This window comes from Ambystoma mexicanum, chromosome 1q (assembly GCF_040938575.1).
Source record: "Ambystoma mexicanum isolate Mex_15411 chromosome 1q, UKY_AmexF1_1, whole genome shotgun sequence".
Lineage (NCBI taxonomy): Eukaryota > Metazoa > Chordata > Amphibia > Caudata > Ambystomatidae > Ambystoma > Ambystoma mexicanum.
Window position 1 is genome coordinate 1097741549 of NC_090922.1, and position 18849 is coordinate 1097760397.

General features: G+C 47.6%; 1 protein-coding gene across 1 annotated transcript in view; it reads left to right on the forward strand.

Moving 5' to 3' along the window:
* C1QH1orf146 (chromosome 1q C1orf146 homolog) overlaps positions 1-18849 on the forward strand; it is a 238416-nt gene that overhangs the window by 193874 nt on the left and 25693 nt on the right. The window contains exon 4 of the mRNA XM_069635267.1: positions 15489-15567. Coding sequence (XP_069491368.1) covers positions 15489-15567 — 79 coding nt within the window. The remainder of the gene's footprint in view (positions 1-15488; positions 15568-18849) is intronic.

An 18849-nucleotide genomic window follows, 5' to 3' on the forward strand; every position in this document is an offset into this window, starting at 1 on the left:
GCGTGGTACACCAGTCAGAGGGGGAGGGTCAGAGAGAGTGATAGGAGGGAGGGAGGTGAAGGAAGGAAGTTAATGAGGGATGGCAGGCGCCTGTCAAAGAGGAGGAGGTTGGGTTGAGGACCCTGAACCAAGATAGCACTTGTGTGGTAGATATAAATGATGCAGCGTGATGATGAGAAGCTGGCCAAGAGGACATCTCACTTGGTGCCACCATTAATTGGAGAGAATGTGAAAGGGGAAGGAGTAGAGATGAGATGAGTAGTCCATAGATCTCGGAAGGGGACAGAGAAAAGGATGTCAGTGAAGACCTGTTTGGAAGTTGCACTGACATAGGTGTCTGCAATGGGTAGGCCAGGATTGGCTCTCAGTATGTCTTTTTTGTGCTTTTTTCTTCCAAACTTTGTAAGAGAGGGAGGGTAGGGGATAGTGTAGCAGTTGGAGGGATAGGAGAGATGGTGAGTGCCATCAGGGTGGCAGAGGGTAGTTGAAGGAGTGAGAAGAGGTTGCACTGCACAGTTCGGGGCCAATTCACGAGGCGGCCTAGTGGTTACAGGAAGGGCACAAAATGCAATGCAAAATATGGACTGCAGGATGATAAAAAACACACCTAAGTTTGAAAATCAACACCAGGGCACAAAATGCAATGCGAAATATGGGCTGCAGGATGATAAAAAGCACACCTAGGTTTGAAAATCAAAAACAGGGTACAAAATGTAATGCCAAATATGGGCAGCAGGATGATAAAAAACACACCTAGGTTTGAAAATCAAAAACAGGGCACAAAATGCAATGCAGAATATGGGCTGCAGGATGATAAAAAAAAACACCCCTATGTTTGAAAATCAAAAACAAGGCACAAAATACAATGTAAAATATGGGCTGCAAGATGATAAAAACACACCTAGGCTTGAAGATCAAAAACAGGGCACAATGCAGTGAGGAAAAGGAAGATAAGGTGCGACCGGAGGCAGAATGAGAAGGCACAGATAAAGTAAACAATTGATAGTGGAGGAGGCAGTGGAAGAGGTCAGCCATCATTCACTTGACGACTTGCAGGCAGCGTGGGGGTCCAGGGGCACCATATCGCATAGACACCTGCTGCCTCATGATGCAGGGAGCCTGGGGCCCAGAAGGAGGGAGCCCTCCAACCCCTTCCTGGCCCTGACAGGCCCAGACAGCAGCCTTGGTTACAGGGCCTTAGTGCAAGGGGCCGGCACCTGCCTACCAGTTGTCTGATTGGCTCTATGAAGCAGAGTGGAGCCAATCACTGTGGGGCAGCTAGAAAGTAGAACCCTGCTCACCCAAACAAAACTGCGACAGGCATTTTGGGGTGTTTTTTCATTCTTCTGTATTTTCGATCCGAGCAGCTACGGAGGGTAGAGAGCATCTGCAGCCTTCTCAGACACCAGCCCCATCTTTGTGCGTCTCTCACAAAAGGAAACGCCAAGATGAAAAGATACGGTGTGGTTAAGTGCGACCTTAGATTTCCCAATAAGCATCTGTTTCCTTTCCGTGTCTGTATTTTCACTATAGTTTCCCATATTAGTTTATTATTACTGCTGTAAAATCTTGCCATTTGGTGGTTGTGCAGTCTAGTAATCAATAGAAAATCAGAATCCAGATTATGAGTTTAAGAATCTTCATTACAAAACACAACTATATCTAGAGATTAGGTTGAACTGTAAACACTGTATATGGCAACGTAGGTGTAAATGAATAAAGCAATTTTTCTAGAGGACCTTAGTCCTTCAGTCCCTAATTCTTTCCCTTATCCTCTGCCAGCCAATGGTAAAAAGTTAATCACAGTCTTTGTTGTTTGAGTGACCGAGCACTTCTTTTTTAGCTCCTGTAGGTTGAAAGCTTGGTCTTCGGTAGCATTTGTTAGAACGCCACAATCCTCCATAGCTGTCATCACCACCGTTGGTTCACTGTTGACCAGCTGTCAGAGTCTTTGTAAGCTTTTCACAAAGCTCTGCGGACCTGGCGATTGGCAAGCATCACCCTTTTGGTGTTGACGGTAGACTCTGCCACAATCTTTTTCAGCACTGAGTCCCTTGCTCCTTGCCTTGGACACCACTATCTACTTCCTGATGTTATCACCTTTCTCTTCCCCTTCCTCTAGCTTCTCTCTTGATGGTCCACATTGCTCTGCTTCTTTTCACCTTGCCTCCAATCTCTTCTCCTCGCTGCTCCTCCCTCTTTGGTTTATTGATTTATCACAGCTGCTTTACCACCCCTTCTCCTTTTTATACACTGGGCCCCCGTCCCTATTTGGTCTATCTCCTTTAGTTCAGGGCCTGATGCCTGTACCTTCTCGTAACTTCTATCCTATTGTCTTTTCTGCCACCTCTTTCCCCTTAGATATTGACAATTTCACCTCCTTTTACCTTCTTGTACTATCCCTCCTCCTCTGCTCCCTTGAGGTGGCCTCCTCCAACTCTCTTTGATGATTCCTCTCTACATTCTCCACCTCTTCCCTCATTGTCTTCTCTCACACCTCCTGTTCCTTAGATGTTAGTTCCTTCTCCCTTCCTTTATAGCTTCTCTCCACTTTCCCTTCCTAGTCCCCTCTTCTCCCTGGATGTTATTTCCTTCTGTTCCATGTAAACTCTCTCCACTTTATCCACTGCACTTTTCTCCTTCTCTACCGCCTCCTTCTCCTCCTTCTACTTTGCCACCTCGTTAATATCTCAAAGGTCCTCTTTGTACTACCATGCAATCTCAACTTTCCTACTTCTCCAAATCCTAACTCCCACACCTCCCTGTGTCAACTGGGGCTCTTCAGTATACCAGCAGACTCTTCCACATGTCCAATTAATGCCAGCTGGCGTTCCGGCCTACACAACTGTGGTGATTGGATAGTTTAAGACTAAACTACTAATTGTTTACTAGGCTACAATATAGTCTGCCCAGATTAAGCAGGTGCACCATCTTGGTTTCCACTTGCATTGTGCCGTGGCCACATTTGTTAACAGATGCATCACTTCCTTGTTGAGACGTTGTAAGCATGTTTTTACCTGCTTGCTCCTGGAAGCGTCAGCGGACCTGATGCTTCTTTTGAGTAAACCAATTCTTGCACTTCATGACAGTTTCTTTATGAGGCCCCGTGGTCGCTGTACTGCAAATGGAACTTTGCAAAGGCTCATGTCTGTAAAAACATTCTCCATTTCCAATGCGGACAGACTGTAGATCAAGAATATTCTGTTCCTCTGTCAGGCTGGCTATATTACATTCTGTTGCAGGGGACCCTCACAGAATCCCATGCCTATTTTCGAACTACAAGATATTTTGTAAACTGATTGATAAATGATACTTCGGTTCTCGGGGGCATACCATAGTTGGAGCAATTAGGTGTGTACTTAATCTGTTTCTATTGAATGGGGATCCTAGGGGATCACCTATGTACCTTTGCTGGTGCCTGCATCAAGGAGCGGGTGGTGGCACCCAGATCCTAGGGTTGCAACAGTCCCTCATCCAGCTTCCGACCTGGAGTTCAAATCTTTCTTTTAAAGATTCAGTTATTTTTTTATTTTTCTATTTGTCCACATAGTTCTTATGCCATAGCTTTGTGTTCTAATCAGAAATGTTTTAGTCAGTATGAACTTGCATGCTCTGACGTGGTTGTAAAGAATAACCAGAATAATTCTTCTTCTGAGGAAGAAGCAAACCCCAAGGGCAACAACATACACACCAAGGGTTTTCTCAGAGTAACCTATCACAGGGCCTCAAGGGTGGGATTGGCTGGCTCAAGGTAGAGATGCACATGTCATTCCACAGTCTCCTCTTCCTGAGTTTCTTGGTTATGGGAATATTAAAATTAAGTGTGTAAACCTTTTTTTGAAAATGTTTGTGGGGATTTGGGTTTGTCTTTGTTTGTACAAATATTATTAGTTACATAGGGCAAGAAGGGAATAATAGATAGGGCAGGAAGGGGACTGAGTTAGCAATCCTCCCTTTACAGCGCTATTTCAATCAAATGCAATACAGCACCATATTCTTTAAGCTTTAACGATGCCCTGTATAGCTATTACATTTCACAACTTTAAAGAAGTACTTAGACATGATGTAGGGGTCCATAAATGGTTTAGAATCGCTTTACTTATTCCAAGCCTTCATGGATTTTAGAGGTGAGCCTCTCCAGAGCTGATGTGTTAGTCAAACCGATCAGTCAATCATCTATCATAGGCCTATGAAGACTAATTCATTTAATAAGAATCAAGCTTGTAAGTCTCTTATGAGCTCCCTCATATCCGACATCCCCTCTCCTCGATTATCTTGGGATGTGTGTCCAATGGAAATGGGACCATTAACCTTTTTCTCAGCAAAGAAAACCCTCACCATTTTGGTGCAAAGTCAGGGCACACAGCTCTGCCCCACTATGCTCCCCCATTCGGCATCACCAGTCAATCAATTTTCACAAACCAGTGGGATAGTATGCACAACTGTGGGCTGCCTTATTTTCCAAATTGAATTTTATTGATTTTCTTACCAAATATAAGACAGAGCACAAGTAACATGATACCTCGGCATTAACAAACTGCTGAAAATCGCCAGTACTACCAGCAAATCCAAGCCGGTGATGCCACCACCTCAGAAGGAAATAAGGCCATAGGTGCACCCAATCCACCCAGGTGCACAGTAACAGTACTAAAGGGCCACACCCACCCCAAGAACACTTCCCTACACACCCATGCTGATGTGCAGCTGATGGTGCTGGAGCAGCAGCAGTGGCGACAGGATGTCAGGGATAGGAGGAGGAGGATGATGGTGGGGATACAGGTGATGCAGATGGCGAGGCTGAGGTGTCCCATGATCCCTCGCACAAAGGCCACACCCTGGGCCCTCACAGACAGCCAGATACACACCGTGTACCATTCATGACCTGACTTTTATCCAGGATGACATCGGGAGCCGGACTGACATCAGAACAGCCAAACCACCGCTGTTGAAGCTAGTGTCGGTCCTGGGCACTGGCACGTTCCAGAACTCTGTGAGCCAGCTGCATGGCATTTCGCAGCCTGCCTTCTCCAGAGTGCTGGTGCAGATACTGGAGGCCCTCCTCTGCAATGTGGGCCCGCACATCACCCTAACAACCACCCAGGCACAGGTAAATGCCACCATATCCTGCTTCTATGCGATTGCGGGCATGGCCAATGTGTTGGCAGCATTGGACTGCAAGCACGTAGACCTGGTGCCCCTCCCACGCCGCTCAGGAGGTCTAAAGGAACCAGAAGCAGTATCATTCCCTCAATGTCCAGGTGGCCTGTGACGCCGACCTGACCATCACTCACTGCTGTGCCCGGTTCACAGGATAAACCCACGACTCCATGGTCCTGAGGAACATCACCCTGCCGGTTTACATGGCGCGTTGCGGAGGACAAAGGACCTGGATGTTGGGTGAGCTCATGAGTACATGGCAAGGGTGAGGCAGGGGTTGTGGAGAAAATGTCACAAATGCATGTTCAGCAAGCACCCTGCACATGCAAGACCAACCACCGCACGCCTCAGTTGACAGGCCACAGCACACAGGAGTAGCATATGACTGGAGATGTAGCAGTCACTGACCAGACCATTTCAAACCCAAAAGGACAGCCACATGCAACGCACTACAGGTACCAGAATGCAACATATCCTCCCCTCCAATACAAGTGAATCAGTAGACTAGGCCACCTAGGGCCATGAGATGCATGTCCTGGTGAGACATGGATCATGCATGCACAGACTGACCGTTGAGATTCCGCTGTCACAGGCAATATCACTGCTGAGCATCATCATTCACTCATGTTACTGTCAATGGGTCTTGTACTGTGCACTGTTGCCACTTGCGTAGTTTCTTGGCGCTCTGACAGGTCTGCAATGGAATTAGTGTTGGGGCGGATTGTCAGTGGGATTGAGAGGGAGAAGAGCAAGAGAGTTTGATGTGCTGTGGGCAGCTTCAGTTGAGAGAAACCTGTCACTGAGCGTTGGGGCGTTTTTTGCTTGGTAGCCATCATGTGGTGTTAATGCATGATTGTGTTTGGTTGGTTCACATGCCGGGTGTCGTGAAGTGCGTGCAGTCAGTGGTGTGCTAGATGCATGGTTGTGTCCAGTTCAGACTTTGAGGGTCCGCATGCAGAATGGTGAGCTTATGGTCAGTTAGTGGCTATACAGGTCCTATCTCCTGCAATCCATCCAAGTGTGACACACTTCCGACTCCGAAACAATCCCATCTACGTGTGATACATTTCCTACCCCCAACAATCCATCTCAGGGAGCAGAACCCAGCACGATACAGATGTTACACAGTGCCTGTCTCCGTGGGCAGCAGGGAGCTTAAGGCTCAGCTGTACCATTAGACCAGATGCATGATGTGGCTGACCTCTACATACAGGCTAAGTGTGATATATGGCTAATTTACACAGTCCTGCTACATGTAAGATAAGGCTAACCTTGTGTCCTTACTCCTTGCAGGTGACTTAGAATACCTGCTGGTTTCCGTGGCTGATGACCCCTCTGAGGGATCCCCAGACTCAGGAGGGGAATGGCTTACAACAGGGAGCATGTGTGGACCAGGGCGACCATCCAGCGTACCCTTCGTGCTCTTGAAGGCATGTTACAGATGCCTACACCGGTATCTACAGGCCAGAGAAGGTGGGGCAGATAGTCCAGCCAGGCACATGCGCATGGAGACCAGGGAAGAGCGCATGGCCTGTCAAGAAATTATAGATAACTTTTTCTGAGTACCCCTTTCACTCTGCACTTCCCTTGCACCTTACTGCATATGATGCGCACACACTATAAATACGTGCACCAAAATAAATAAATGTCCACTCATTGCTTCAAGTGCAGACTATAATATTTTGACATGACACCAACCTGTGCCCCCCTCCCCACACCCCCCCTCCCTGCTCACCCAAAAGTCATTGCTTTTGCTTCTTGGCCACAGGGCACGTGGATGGCCCAGATGTGGTTGAAATCTGCTGCGAGGGGCAAGTTCCCTAGGGTGGTGATGGTTGAGGGCGGGTCAGACCCCTGCACCCCCAAGTGCTCCAGGGTGACCTTCAGGGTGTGGGTGAGCGACTCATCCATTGCTCAAATCCCCTCATGGACCCTTTGGGCGAGCATTCCCCTCCTGGACCCTTTGGGCGAGTATGACCAGGGCAGCGGTAGAAAGTCCCTGTGCCTGTGTGCTCCTGCGGCTGCTGGCCTGTATGCACTCCTGCAGGGCCTGCAGCTCATTCAGCTGTTCCTGGGCCAGTTCTGCCATTTCCTGTGTCGGTCCTCCATAGCGCAGAGCCTCCCATCCATGTCCTGGATGTTGGGCATGGGTGGTGGAGTGGAGCTGTGCAGAGTGGCTGGGCTAAATGATGGGGTCGGGTAGGAGGTGTGCTCATGCTCCTCCTCCTCGTCCTCCTCTGTGCCATACCTGCAACGATAGGGCAGTGGCTGGTGTGGCATTGGTTTTGTGTAGGGTACGGGAGGGGCGGTGGGGCTACTGGCGATAGGTGTGATTTTACTGGCCGTGGTGGCGCTGGTTGTGCAGCCGTCACAAAAAGTTGTGATGGTTGGACTGCAGGAGGTGGTGGTGGTTGGGCTGCAGGAGGTGGTGGTGGTTCCGCTGCAGGAGGTGGTGGTGGTTCCGCTGCAGGAGGTGGTGGTGGTTCCGCTGCAGGAGGTGGTGGTGGTGCTTGCACTGCCGGAGGTGGTGGTACGGCCTCCCCGTCTGCACATGCCCAGCCGGACAACGTTCCAGCTGTGTCTCTGTTTGGAGGCTGTGCCTGTTGGGTTGAGATGAGCATGCAGTTAGTCTTCAGTGAGTCACATCTGAGGGCTTGCATTACACTCATGCTACATTATGTGTGTCCTGCTCTTGTCATGCTGTTTGTTTGGTCGGTTTGCTCCAATGTGTGCTTCTACATGTGGGTAGTGGGAGTGCACATTGAATGTTGATCTGCCAAGGTGGCTTGTTGTTTGTGCAGTGGGCCTATGATTTCTGTCCTGTTCTCCCTTGGTGCACATCGGCGCTCATCATGTGTCCAATCCATGTGTGGGATAGTGCATTTTGTCTGCGGTGCTTGCGCATGGCTACATCTGCCTGCAACCCCTGGCATATGTGTGTGTGTGGGATTGGCCCATTTGCTGTGACTGACACGTGGTAAACCTTTTTCCTTGCCCATTTAGTGTTTCTCTGCCTGTGAATTCATTTATTTGGACACAAAATTGGCATTTACGTCGGGTTTGTTGTACTTACCTCCATCAACCATGTGTCCCTGCTCTGGCTCCATCAACCATGTGTCCCTGCTCTGGCCTCTGCTAACCCGATTCCCTCGATGCCTTCCTTGTGCAGGATCGAGCTGCACATCTCCTCCCAGGGCATCAGGGTCAGGGGTGCCACCGTCCCTCCCCCTGTGGCAGCAGATTCCCTCTGATGGGTGGCCAGGATGTTCCTGACCCTCACTCGCAAGTCGTCCCAGCACTTGTGGCAGCCATACGGTATGTGTGGGACAGCCACCTCCTGACAGCTGGAAGTCTTCCTCCTCTGGCTGGTCCAAAGAAACACCCCAAAGAATGCCTCTGCACTAGCCACCACATTGTCTGTGAGGGCAGTCAGCTTGGGCTCCGTGAAATGTGGCTTGCGAAGTCGGACATTGGGAACTCTTGATTTACCACTTCCAGGCATGTCGGCTGTGTTGGATGTGGTGGATGGCAGCAAGAAGTGGCTGACTTTAAGTGGATTGCATTTTTAAAAATGCCTGCCAGAGACGTTCCCTGCGATATTTCCGGTGCTGGTAATTCCGGCACTGGAAAATTCAGCTTCAGAATTACTGGCACTTGTGATTCTGTCAGTCTGGTTGCGGATATCATCGTTTCTGCCACATTTTTGCCGTAAACCACAGCAATTTCTTATCTTTGCTGGTAATTCCAGAATAACGGTAAAAACGTTTCCAGCCGGGGGAAAGCACGCGCCTGTGGACCTGGAATATGCTGTTAATTCCAGCTGTCGGCTTGCCGGTAATGGTACTACCGGCAGGCTGGAATTAACTGCATTTTTCCAGAAAACTCATAATGAGGGCCAATGTCATCTTATTCCATCCTTCCATATCCTCCCTTTTTGCCAATAGTTTGCCCTGTATAGATACTCTAGTGGATATGTGATGTATACACTCAGATATTTGATTGATACCTTCTCAGGGCCAAACTGTGATTTCTGATATACTCTTCCTCTCCCTAGAGACCTCGTCCATCTGGAAAAAGATAGATTTTGAGATGTTAATTCTCCCATGCTCCCCAAGTTCCTTGACTATTTATGGCACTGTACTAGTCGTTTTCTTAGCAATAGGAGCAGGTCGTCTGGAAATAGGATTATCTTACACTGGGTATTCCCTACTTGGATACCTTATAGCCTTTGGGTTCCCTCTGATGGGTGGCCAGGATGTTCCTGACCCTCACCCGCAAGTCGTCCCAGCACTTGTGGCAGCCATACGGTATGTGTGGCTTTAGCAAAACAGAAAGGTGATGGCTGGAAGGTTTTGAATAAATCATAACCACTGGCAAAGCTCTGGGCAACCCTCCAGACCATCGTTTTTCAGCCTGCCAAGCCATTACAGAAGGGGAAAAACCATATGCAAATCAGGCTTGGTCCTACCCCAAAAGGGGCAGTCCAGCCCGAACTGCTAGGTCACATCCCTTCTGCACGAGACCACAAGCATCCCCAGACATGTTTCAGCCTTGTTGGGCATCATCAGTGAGGAGTAGCTTGGGTCTCTAGGCCCGGCAGACTCGGGACCCACGTCTGGGCATACCCGTCCCACTCGGGGTGACTTTAGCAAAACAGAAAGGTGATGGCTGGAAGGTTTTGAATAAATCATAACCACTGGCAAAGCTCTGGGCAACCCTCCAGACCATCGTTTTTCAGCCTGCCAAGCCATTACAGAAGGGGAAAAACCATATGCAAATCAGGCTTGGTCCTACCCCAAAAGGGTATGTGTGGGACAGCCACCTCCTGACAGCTGGAAGTCTTCCTCCTCTGGCTGGTCCAAAGAAACACCCCAAAGAATGCCTCTGCACTAGCCACCACATGGTCTGTGAGGGAAGTCAGCTTGGGCTCCGTGAAATGTGGCTTGCGAAGTCGGACATTGGGAACTCTTGATTTACCACTTCCAGGCATGTCTTCTGTGTTGGATGTGGTGGATGGCAGCAAGAAGTGGCTGACTTTAAGTGGATTGCATTTTTAAAAATGCCTGCCAGAGACCTTCCCTGCGATGATGCTATTTCCGGTGCTGGTAATTCCGGCACTGGAAAATTCAGCTTCAGAATTACTGGCACTTGTGATTCCGTCAGTCTGGTTGCGGATATCGTCGTTTCTGCCACATTTTTGCCGTAAACCACAGCAATTTCTTATCTTTGCTGGTAATTCCAGAATAACGGTAAAAACGTTTCCAGCCGGGGGAAAGCACGCGCCTGTGGACCTGGAATATGCTGTTAATTCCAGCTGTCGGCTTGCTGGTAATGGTACTACCGGCAGGCTGGAATTAACTGCATTTTTCCGGAAAACTCATAATGAGGGCCAATGTCATCTTATTCCATCCCTCCATATCCTCCCTTTTTGCCAATAGTTTGCCCTGTATAGATACTCTAGTGGATATGTGATGTATACACTCAGATATTTGATTGATACCTTCTCAGGGCCAAACTGTGATTTCCTGATATACTCTTCCTCTCCCTAGAGACCTCGCCCATCTGGAAAAGGATAGATTTTGAGACGTTAATTCTCCCATGCTCCCCAAGTTCCTTGACTATTTATGGCACTGTACTAGTCGTTTTCTTAGCAATAGGAGCAGGCCGTTTGGAAAAAGGATTACCTTACACTGGGTATTCCCTACTTGGATACCTTATAGCCTTTGGGTTCCCACGCAGTTGTGCTGCCAATGGCTCCATTCCCAGTGTATAAAGCAAAGGAGATAGCGGGAAGCCCTGCCTTGTTCTCCTTCCTAATCACAGAACATCCGACTGCACCCCATTCACCTGTACTTTCGCTGTTGACTGCCTAACACATGTCATCCATTGCAAACCAAAACCAAACTTGCTCACGCATCAAAAAGTTCTGTCGACTCGATCAAAGGCCTTTCCTGCGTCCATTCCCAACAGAAAAGAGACCCCTTTGTTGTCCGTCGGCAATGCCATCAAGTTGAGGTTCTTCCTCAGGTTGTCCATCCCTTGTCTGTTTCTCACAAAACCCACTTGGTCTGGGTGCACCAATCTGGGTGGTACGGTCTCTAAGCACAATGCAAGGAACTTGGTGAAGATCCTAGTATCCAGGTTTAACAAGGAAATGGGCCTTTATAAGGAGCACCGCCCAGGTTATTTGCCTACCTTAGGGATAACCACTATCAGTGCCCTTAAAAAGGAGGGCGGCAGCTCCCGCGTTGTCCCAAAGCTATTGAAGAGTTTTGTCAAGAACGGAGAAAGGACACCCACATATGTCTTATAGAAAAAGAGCAAGAAGCCGTTCTCCCCCGGTGCTTTCCGAATACTCAGGTTCTTGATGGCTTGGGTCACTTTCAGCCGGGATATGGGACGGTCAAGGTCCACTTCAGAGAGGGCTGGGAGATCCACTGTACTTAAGTACTGGGCCCAATCACTCTCCTCTGTTGCCCCTTCCTGCCTATAGATAACTCTATAATATGCTGCAATCTCCTCCAGCTGGTAGGACTTCCCACCTTCCACATCTCTAATCACCGTCACCCGTCTCTCCAGCCCCTGTCTCCAGATATTGATCGCTAACATAGCCCCTGTTATATCACTGTGCTCATAAGAGTTTTGCTGCACCACCTTCAGCGTTTTGTGAACTCTACTTAAAATTGAGATCTCTTAAGGTCTCTCGTCTGTCCCTGATTTCTGCCACAACTACCTCCTGGTCCCTTCCACCGTGTCGCAACTCCTCCCTAAGCCGTGCGGTCTCCTTCCCCAGCTTGACCTCGGCCAGCCTCCTGAGTCTCCTAACTTTGGCCCCTTCTGCAATCAACTCCTCCCCTAGGAGGTCTCGGAAGAGGCGATCCTTTAACAGAGTATCATTGCATAACCATCTTCTCCCCTCTGTCGGGATCCTACCCATTTGACCTCCATCTGGACTGCCTCGTGGTCTGACCAGCCCACCAGCGAGATTCGTGTTGCCCGTACTAGATACCCCGTGCCCCTACCTGTGAGCAGGTAGTCAATCCTCGTAAAGGACCCATGTGGATGAGAGTAAAAGGTGAAACCTCCCGGCTCCTCATAGAACTCTCCCCAGATATCACACCAACTGTATGTGGTCAACCCTTTGTGAAAAAGACCCTCCTCCTTAGGCCACGTGCGTTTTCCCTGGCCTGTCCCACCACTCCAATCTAGTTCTGTGTAACATATGGTATCAAGGTCCCAGCCTAACATTTGAGTACCCTCCGCTCAGCCTTCCAAAGTTAGTAATGGTGCCTCTACTTATCCCCAAGCCCCTTGATTTGGTGCATATAAGTTGGGCCAGGGTCAGTGCCCCCCCCTGCAGTTTGCCTTTCAGCATCAAAAGCCTCCCCTCCATTTCACACTTCACTTGTGTCTCTCCCAACTGCACCTGTTGGTATAGCAGGATCCCTACCCCCCTTTTCCTGACCTGTTGCGACAAATCCTTGGACGTCGTCCCTTCTCCCCTAGGAGGATCCCTTTCCCATGAGGCCAGGGAGGTGAGGCCGCAACCCAATAGTCCCCCTGGGGGCGGTACTCAGTGAGTGGATCTCATGGGGGGGATCCACCCTATGGGACTAGGGACGACTGTCTGGCAAGAACGTGATACACACAAAACATATCCCCACCCCCCTCATCTTCCTACCCCATAGAGAGTACAATAATTCCACACACTTCCATATATCTCTGTAGGGTAGATAACATGACCTCCCTAGAAAGTACTAGGATGAAGAATAATGCAAGAAACCCACTTGAGAGTAAGAACATCAATAGTGAGACGAGGAGGAGGCTGAGAGCAATGCAAAATGCACTGCGGAACCAACATGAGTGGTCCAGACAATGTGAAACAAACAAGTACACGCCAAGATGAAAAGGGAAGGACTTTGCAACCTGTCAGATCCTTCCTGGACGAGCCGGGAACTTTGAACACAGCTGAAGCAAGGGTGACACCACGAATGTAGAGGCCAAGACACTCAGCCACCGGCAGGGGTCGTCCCCGGTAACTCCACTGTAGTGCGAGCAGAGAAGAAGGCAGAGGGCAGGACAATCAGCCGACGGGTAGAGCTGGTGTGCGCGGAGGGCTGGAAGCGCACCGTCCAGGAGCAGAGGAACGCGGCAATGATGCCATTGTTCGCGGAGAGACCGCGAGAAGGCTGAGGTGGGAAGAAAAACCCACTGAACGTCACCGGTAAGAAGCCTAGAGAGGTCTGGGTAGCCGGGACGGTTGCTTGGAAATCTGAGCGGTGGATAGGTCGCAAGGAATAGGTCTGAGACCCGTAACAGATAACAAACTGCCTGCAAAGCCATCTTCATAGTCACAGTAGATGGTGCAGTACATGGCAGGATAGTAAACCGGGTCTGCCACATAGAGAAGCGAGAATCTCATGGGTCTGGGACCCACACCCTTATGTGAAGAGTAACTCAAGTCATCTTCACAGTCACAGTACCTGGCAGGGTATTGAACTAGGTGGGTTGTGAGAGAAAGGCAAGATGAGCATACCCCTGGCATTGTGAACTAAGAGAGACCAGGAGAAGAGAGCATACCATGAAGTACCTTGGAACATTGTAATACTAAGGTTTGTGAATATTGAGACAAAGGCCAAGAGAAGGGAGTCATTCCCCTGGCATTACAAGAGGCCTAGGAGAGACCAAGGGAAGAGAGCATGCACCCTGGTACTTGGGGACATTTTACTAAACTTTGTGAATATTGTTTCGAAGGTCAAGAGAAGGGAGTCATTCTCTTGGCATTATAAGAAGCTTAAGAGAGGCCAGGGGAAGAGGGTTATACCCGCTGGTACTTGGGAACATTGTGATCAAATGTGTGAACTGTGCAAACCTGACAGAGGCCAGGGTAAGAAGCATACACCTGGGCATCGTGAACTGTGCAAACCTGAGAAAGGCTAGCGTAAGGGAGTCCTTCCCCTGGTATTGTGAATGGTGTAACCCTGAGAAAGACCAGGGGAAGAAAAGCATACTCCCCCCCTGGAGTTGTGAAGAGTCTAAGAAAGTCCAAGGTAGGGGGGTCATTCACCCTGGTATTTGTGAGTATTGTGAAAAGGCTGGCAAATACCAAGGGAAAGGAGTCATTGGGCCTCATTACGACCCTGGCGGTGACGGTATGAACGGTGACGGTAAAGCAGCGGCACCGTTCATACCGTCCCGCCGCAATACGAGTTATGCTTGCGGGTGCCTGACAGTCGGCTGTGCGGCCCCCGCGAGCATAACTCGTAATTGCGCCGGCACCGTTATCAACGGTGCCGGCGCATCCATGCTCCCTATGGGGCAGAATGGGGATCGGGAGCCTGGCAATACCGCCACCCGCGAATGTGCAATTACAGGCCCATTCAACTCGTAATGGCCCGGTTATTTCCCAATCGTGGGAGGCGGTGCTGGTAGCGAGCATGGTGGTAGCCATGCCTGCCATACAGGCACGGCTACCGCCATGCTCGTAATGAGGCGCACTGTCTTAATTACTTGCTGGTATTTTCTATTTCACTGAATCCTACGCTTCCTCATCTCAAGTCTCCTTTCCATTTGCCCTCCCATGTAGACCCACACATTACTTAGTAGACGTACAGGAGGTTCTGGGGTTGTGGTTAGGTCTATTTGTAGTTCTTGTGGGTGGGCCTTCAAATTGGTCTAGTTTTCTGTAATTGAAAGGCTTTAACTGGGTATCTCTGGAGGCACGCATGCCTCAGATATTGACAGCAAAGATTAAAAGTAGTACTCAGTGTAATAGAGATTACCAGTAAATAATCCGGGATCTAGACTCCTTGAATTAAGTACATCACAAAGAAACTACACTTGTCAACGTTTCAATATAACAGCTTTTGATGCTCATTCCTGCCTTGAATAAAGACTTGTATATCCCTGTTGCAGAGGTTAAATGTAGGGGTGACACATGACAGGGTTATAGAATGCACACAGGGCCGAATTACCAGTTTGGGTAATTGAATTCCATGCCAAATGGCGTGACATTTGCTAAAGCTGAAGTCAGATAAAAAAATATTTAATATGGAATTATCTAAATGTCAATTTCAATCATGTTACCAAGTTAGTTGTGATAATATTTTGATTGAGTCATTGATAAAGCTAGCCAAGTGTTTTATTAGTATATTTGATTTCATAATATTTGTATATTGTGTATATAAAGAAGGTAGAAATCAATCACCTGTGTTTCTCACTTGTAAAATCTGTCTGACACTTCTATAATTCTAGTTCTTGGAGCATAAGTGAACTATAGCATTTATTTCTATTACAATGCAGAACATACTTATATTGGTTTTGTACTATAGATTCCTGGGAAGCAATTTACGAGTTATACCAGTTCATACCACAGCTGATATCATGAAACTCATGTTAACTATTGCCAAGGTAAGCGTAGCATTTTTGCTAACATTAGATTGGAGCATCTAGTTTCCGTAGTACACTTAGTACGTCTGATTTTAGAAATGAGTAACTTTGGGTGTTGCATGGCCCATAAAGACATTGGGCCTCATTACAAGTATGGCGGTAAGGCAACAACGGTGCTGGTAGCGCTACCGGCACCGTTGCTACCGTGCCGCCATACTACGAGTTCTGCTCGCGGGTGCCTTTGCAGCCACCAGGTCTGACCTGGTAGCCGTACCGGAACCTGCAAATGGGCAATTACCGGATCCGCCAAACTCCGCATGACCCGGTAATTGCCCATTTGCGGGTGCAGGAAAAAAATAAATACCGGCAGCAGCCGTGTCTGAGCATCCAGAGTGGGTCCCGCAAGGGGACCTCGTAATAGGGTGGTATGGGGTTAACGGCTCTGGCGCCTTTACCAGCGCCGTTAAGCCTTTACCGCCCACCTCGTAATGAGGCCCTATGTCTGCAAGGCTAGAACCGGTTAATTTTGTAGCCTCAATTCAAGAAATGTTGAGAGGTCTGGTGCCTAGTAAAAACCTGGATAATCCTCTGGTATCAGGAAACATTTGCATACATTTAATCTGACAATAAGATTAAAAAAAGGGAACTCAGATCTAATATCCGTTTTTAATAAATAAGCAACGTGGGAATGGTACACCGTAAGTTAAAAAACTGAAACAGGCATATAGGAATTTGGTGTAAGACCTTTCAGCACACAATGGGCCTCATTACACTGTATGCGCTAAGGGTTTACCGGTACCGGTAAGGGCACTGGTACCGGTAAACCCTTACCGCCTTAATACGAGGTCCCTTTGCCGGACCCGACCTCAACGGCTGGTTTTACCAGCCGTTAAGGAACGGGCCCGCAAAGGGACCTTGGTGCTAATTACGGTACCGCAATTTGCGTTACCGTAATTACCTCCTTCCCCATTCCCATTGAGCCCTATGGGGGCAAAAATGGGAATGGGGAAGTGCCTTGGTGAATGGGGAATTACAGGCCCCGCTCACCTTGGAGTAGGCTGGTAATTCCGCCATCCACCAAGGCGGACACAGTAAAATACCGGCGGCTAATAGCGCCATGGTTACTGCATACCATGTAATGAGGCCCAATGTATCAAAAAGATACAGAATCAATGTTAGAATTGCTGCATCCTGGTATGGGGGCTCGATTTTGGTAATTATTAAAATGTCTGGACACTGGGAAATTAAACCAATTCGGTGGACAGGAAATTGTTTATCTTGGCTTCACACTCTACGTGCCCCTAGGGTAGGAAAAAACTAACAAGCCTTCACAGAAAAAGCTTCCCAATTAACATCACAAATGAACAAAATATTGAAGAAATATTGCAAATTTTCCATCTTGCCTCTGATAAAGTTCTACACAGCTAAAGTGATCCTGAAAATTATTTACAGTATAGAAGCTAAACCCCAGGCCTGGAATTTGGATTGGCAGAGGTTAGAGGGAGGAATTTGGAAGAAGGTTTTTGGTCTCCCCCAGACGCTCTCTATGGCCAGTCTCAGATATGAGCTGGGCCTAAGATCACTTAAAGTACAGGTGGAATGGAAGCTTATATCGTTATATCGTAACATCATGATCCCACAGTTTAATTCTCTTTACGAGGACATACGGGATCATTTGGGAAGATCTTGCTCTGTGGTATTGACTAACTTACAGAATCTAGTATTTAGAGTATTAGAAGACTGTGAAAGTGATATAGATACAATTATGGTGAATCTTATGAAGGCTAAATAAGCATCAATGCATATGGACTGGATCCATACGACAAATCATATGCAAGAGTCCACAACAACAGCTTCTCTTTCCCCATATGATAACAAAATTGGCATCCTCCCAGATTGGAGAACAAAGCAAAACTTATTAAGATTTCGTTTGAATCTGGTGCATACTGGGGGAAGTGTTGTCCAGGTGTGGGCGAGCCAAAGATGCAGAACACTGTGCCCTGGCTGCGAGGATTTGAGCAGGCAGTCTATAAAACACATATTGTTGGAATGTGGTGGGACTCTGGATGTAAAATTGAGGTACTTTCGGCAGGTTTATAGTGTCGGGGGCCTTTGTCCTCAGCTATGCCTTGGGAGAGGCAGATAGCAGGCCATGAAACACCTTTGACTCTTAATGTAATAAGGGTTTTGAAGCTATCCGGGTACATTGAAAATGATTATTAACAACATGCAATATTTACATCTCTTTTCCTTTTCCATTTTCTTTTTCAAGTACAGATTTTGTTCATGACTGTATGTAGGGACATGTTTTATTGATTTTGTATTTGTGAAAAACTGATTTTCAGTTGTAACACAATAAAAAAAAGAAATCATTAGACCAGCAACAAGCCTTGGGACTGGTTTGGGAAGGCCATTTTGAGGATTTGTACCGAGATAGAAATGGACCTAATTGTATGGCTTGGTTTCATCCTACCCAATATGGAGACATGGCTTCTTGGAACATCCTGAATATAGATGAGCAAGACATTCATAGCGCAATTATGAAGGCCAAAAGCTCTAATGCTCCAGGGCCTGATGGATTTTTGTGTTATAGCTTGCAAAATAGCAACAGTTTACAAAATAAGAAAACAATCAAGAATTTAGTAAATATAAAATTCATCCAATTTCTTTAAAACAACACATAAAAATGCATACAATGCTAACATCAATGAAACCCCATTTCCCCTCATCAATCTAATCCAAAACATTTCAGATAACTTCAAGGCCCCCAGGTAGCGCCATCTAGCCTCCTCAAAAGCCACACATTGTGATACAATGTGTTTTAAGATTTCTACGGTTTTCTCCTGACAGAATCTACAATCAGCACTCTATACCGATTCATCCCACTTGATCCTCCTCTCTAGAGTAGAAAATAGATTTAAACGAAAACTCATATATACCATGAATTTTAGGACATGGAAACAACTACACATACATCAGTGTCTATGTTTTTGTTTCCTCCCAAACTTTGAATATTCTGTGTAGAGAGAGTAAATAGCAAGCAAGTCAGACGTTTTGGCCTTGTCAGCGTCAAACAGTTTCCTCTTGACCAGCTGTGGGGTAGCCCTTAGTTCATCGATTGAGGCACCGATCTGCTGCAAGATGCAAACCATGTTCTGCTTAAACTAGCAAATTGTAATTGCCGACTGAAGAAACAATGTTTCCCCTAAACATTGGTAAATGGAATTGGCAGGCGGGTTTAGGAATTTTGCATATTCCGCCAGCTTTTTCCACACTGCCCTAGCTGCTAAGGAAGTAAGGCCT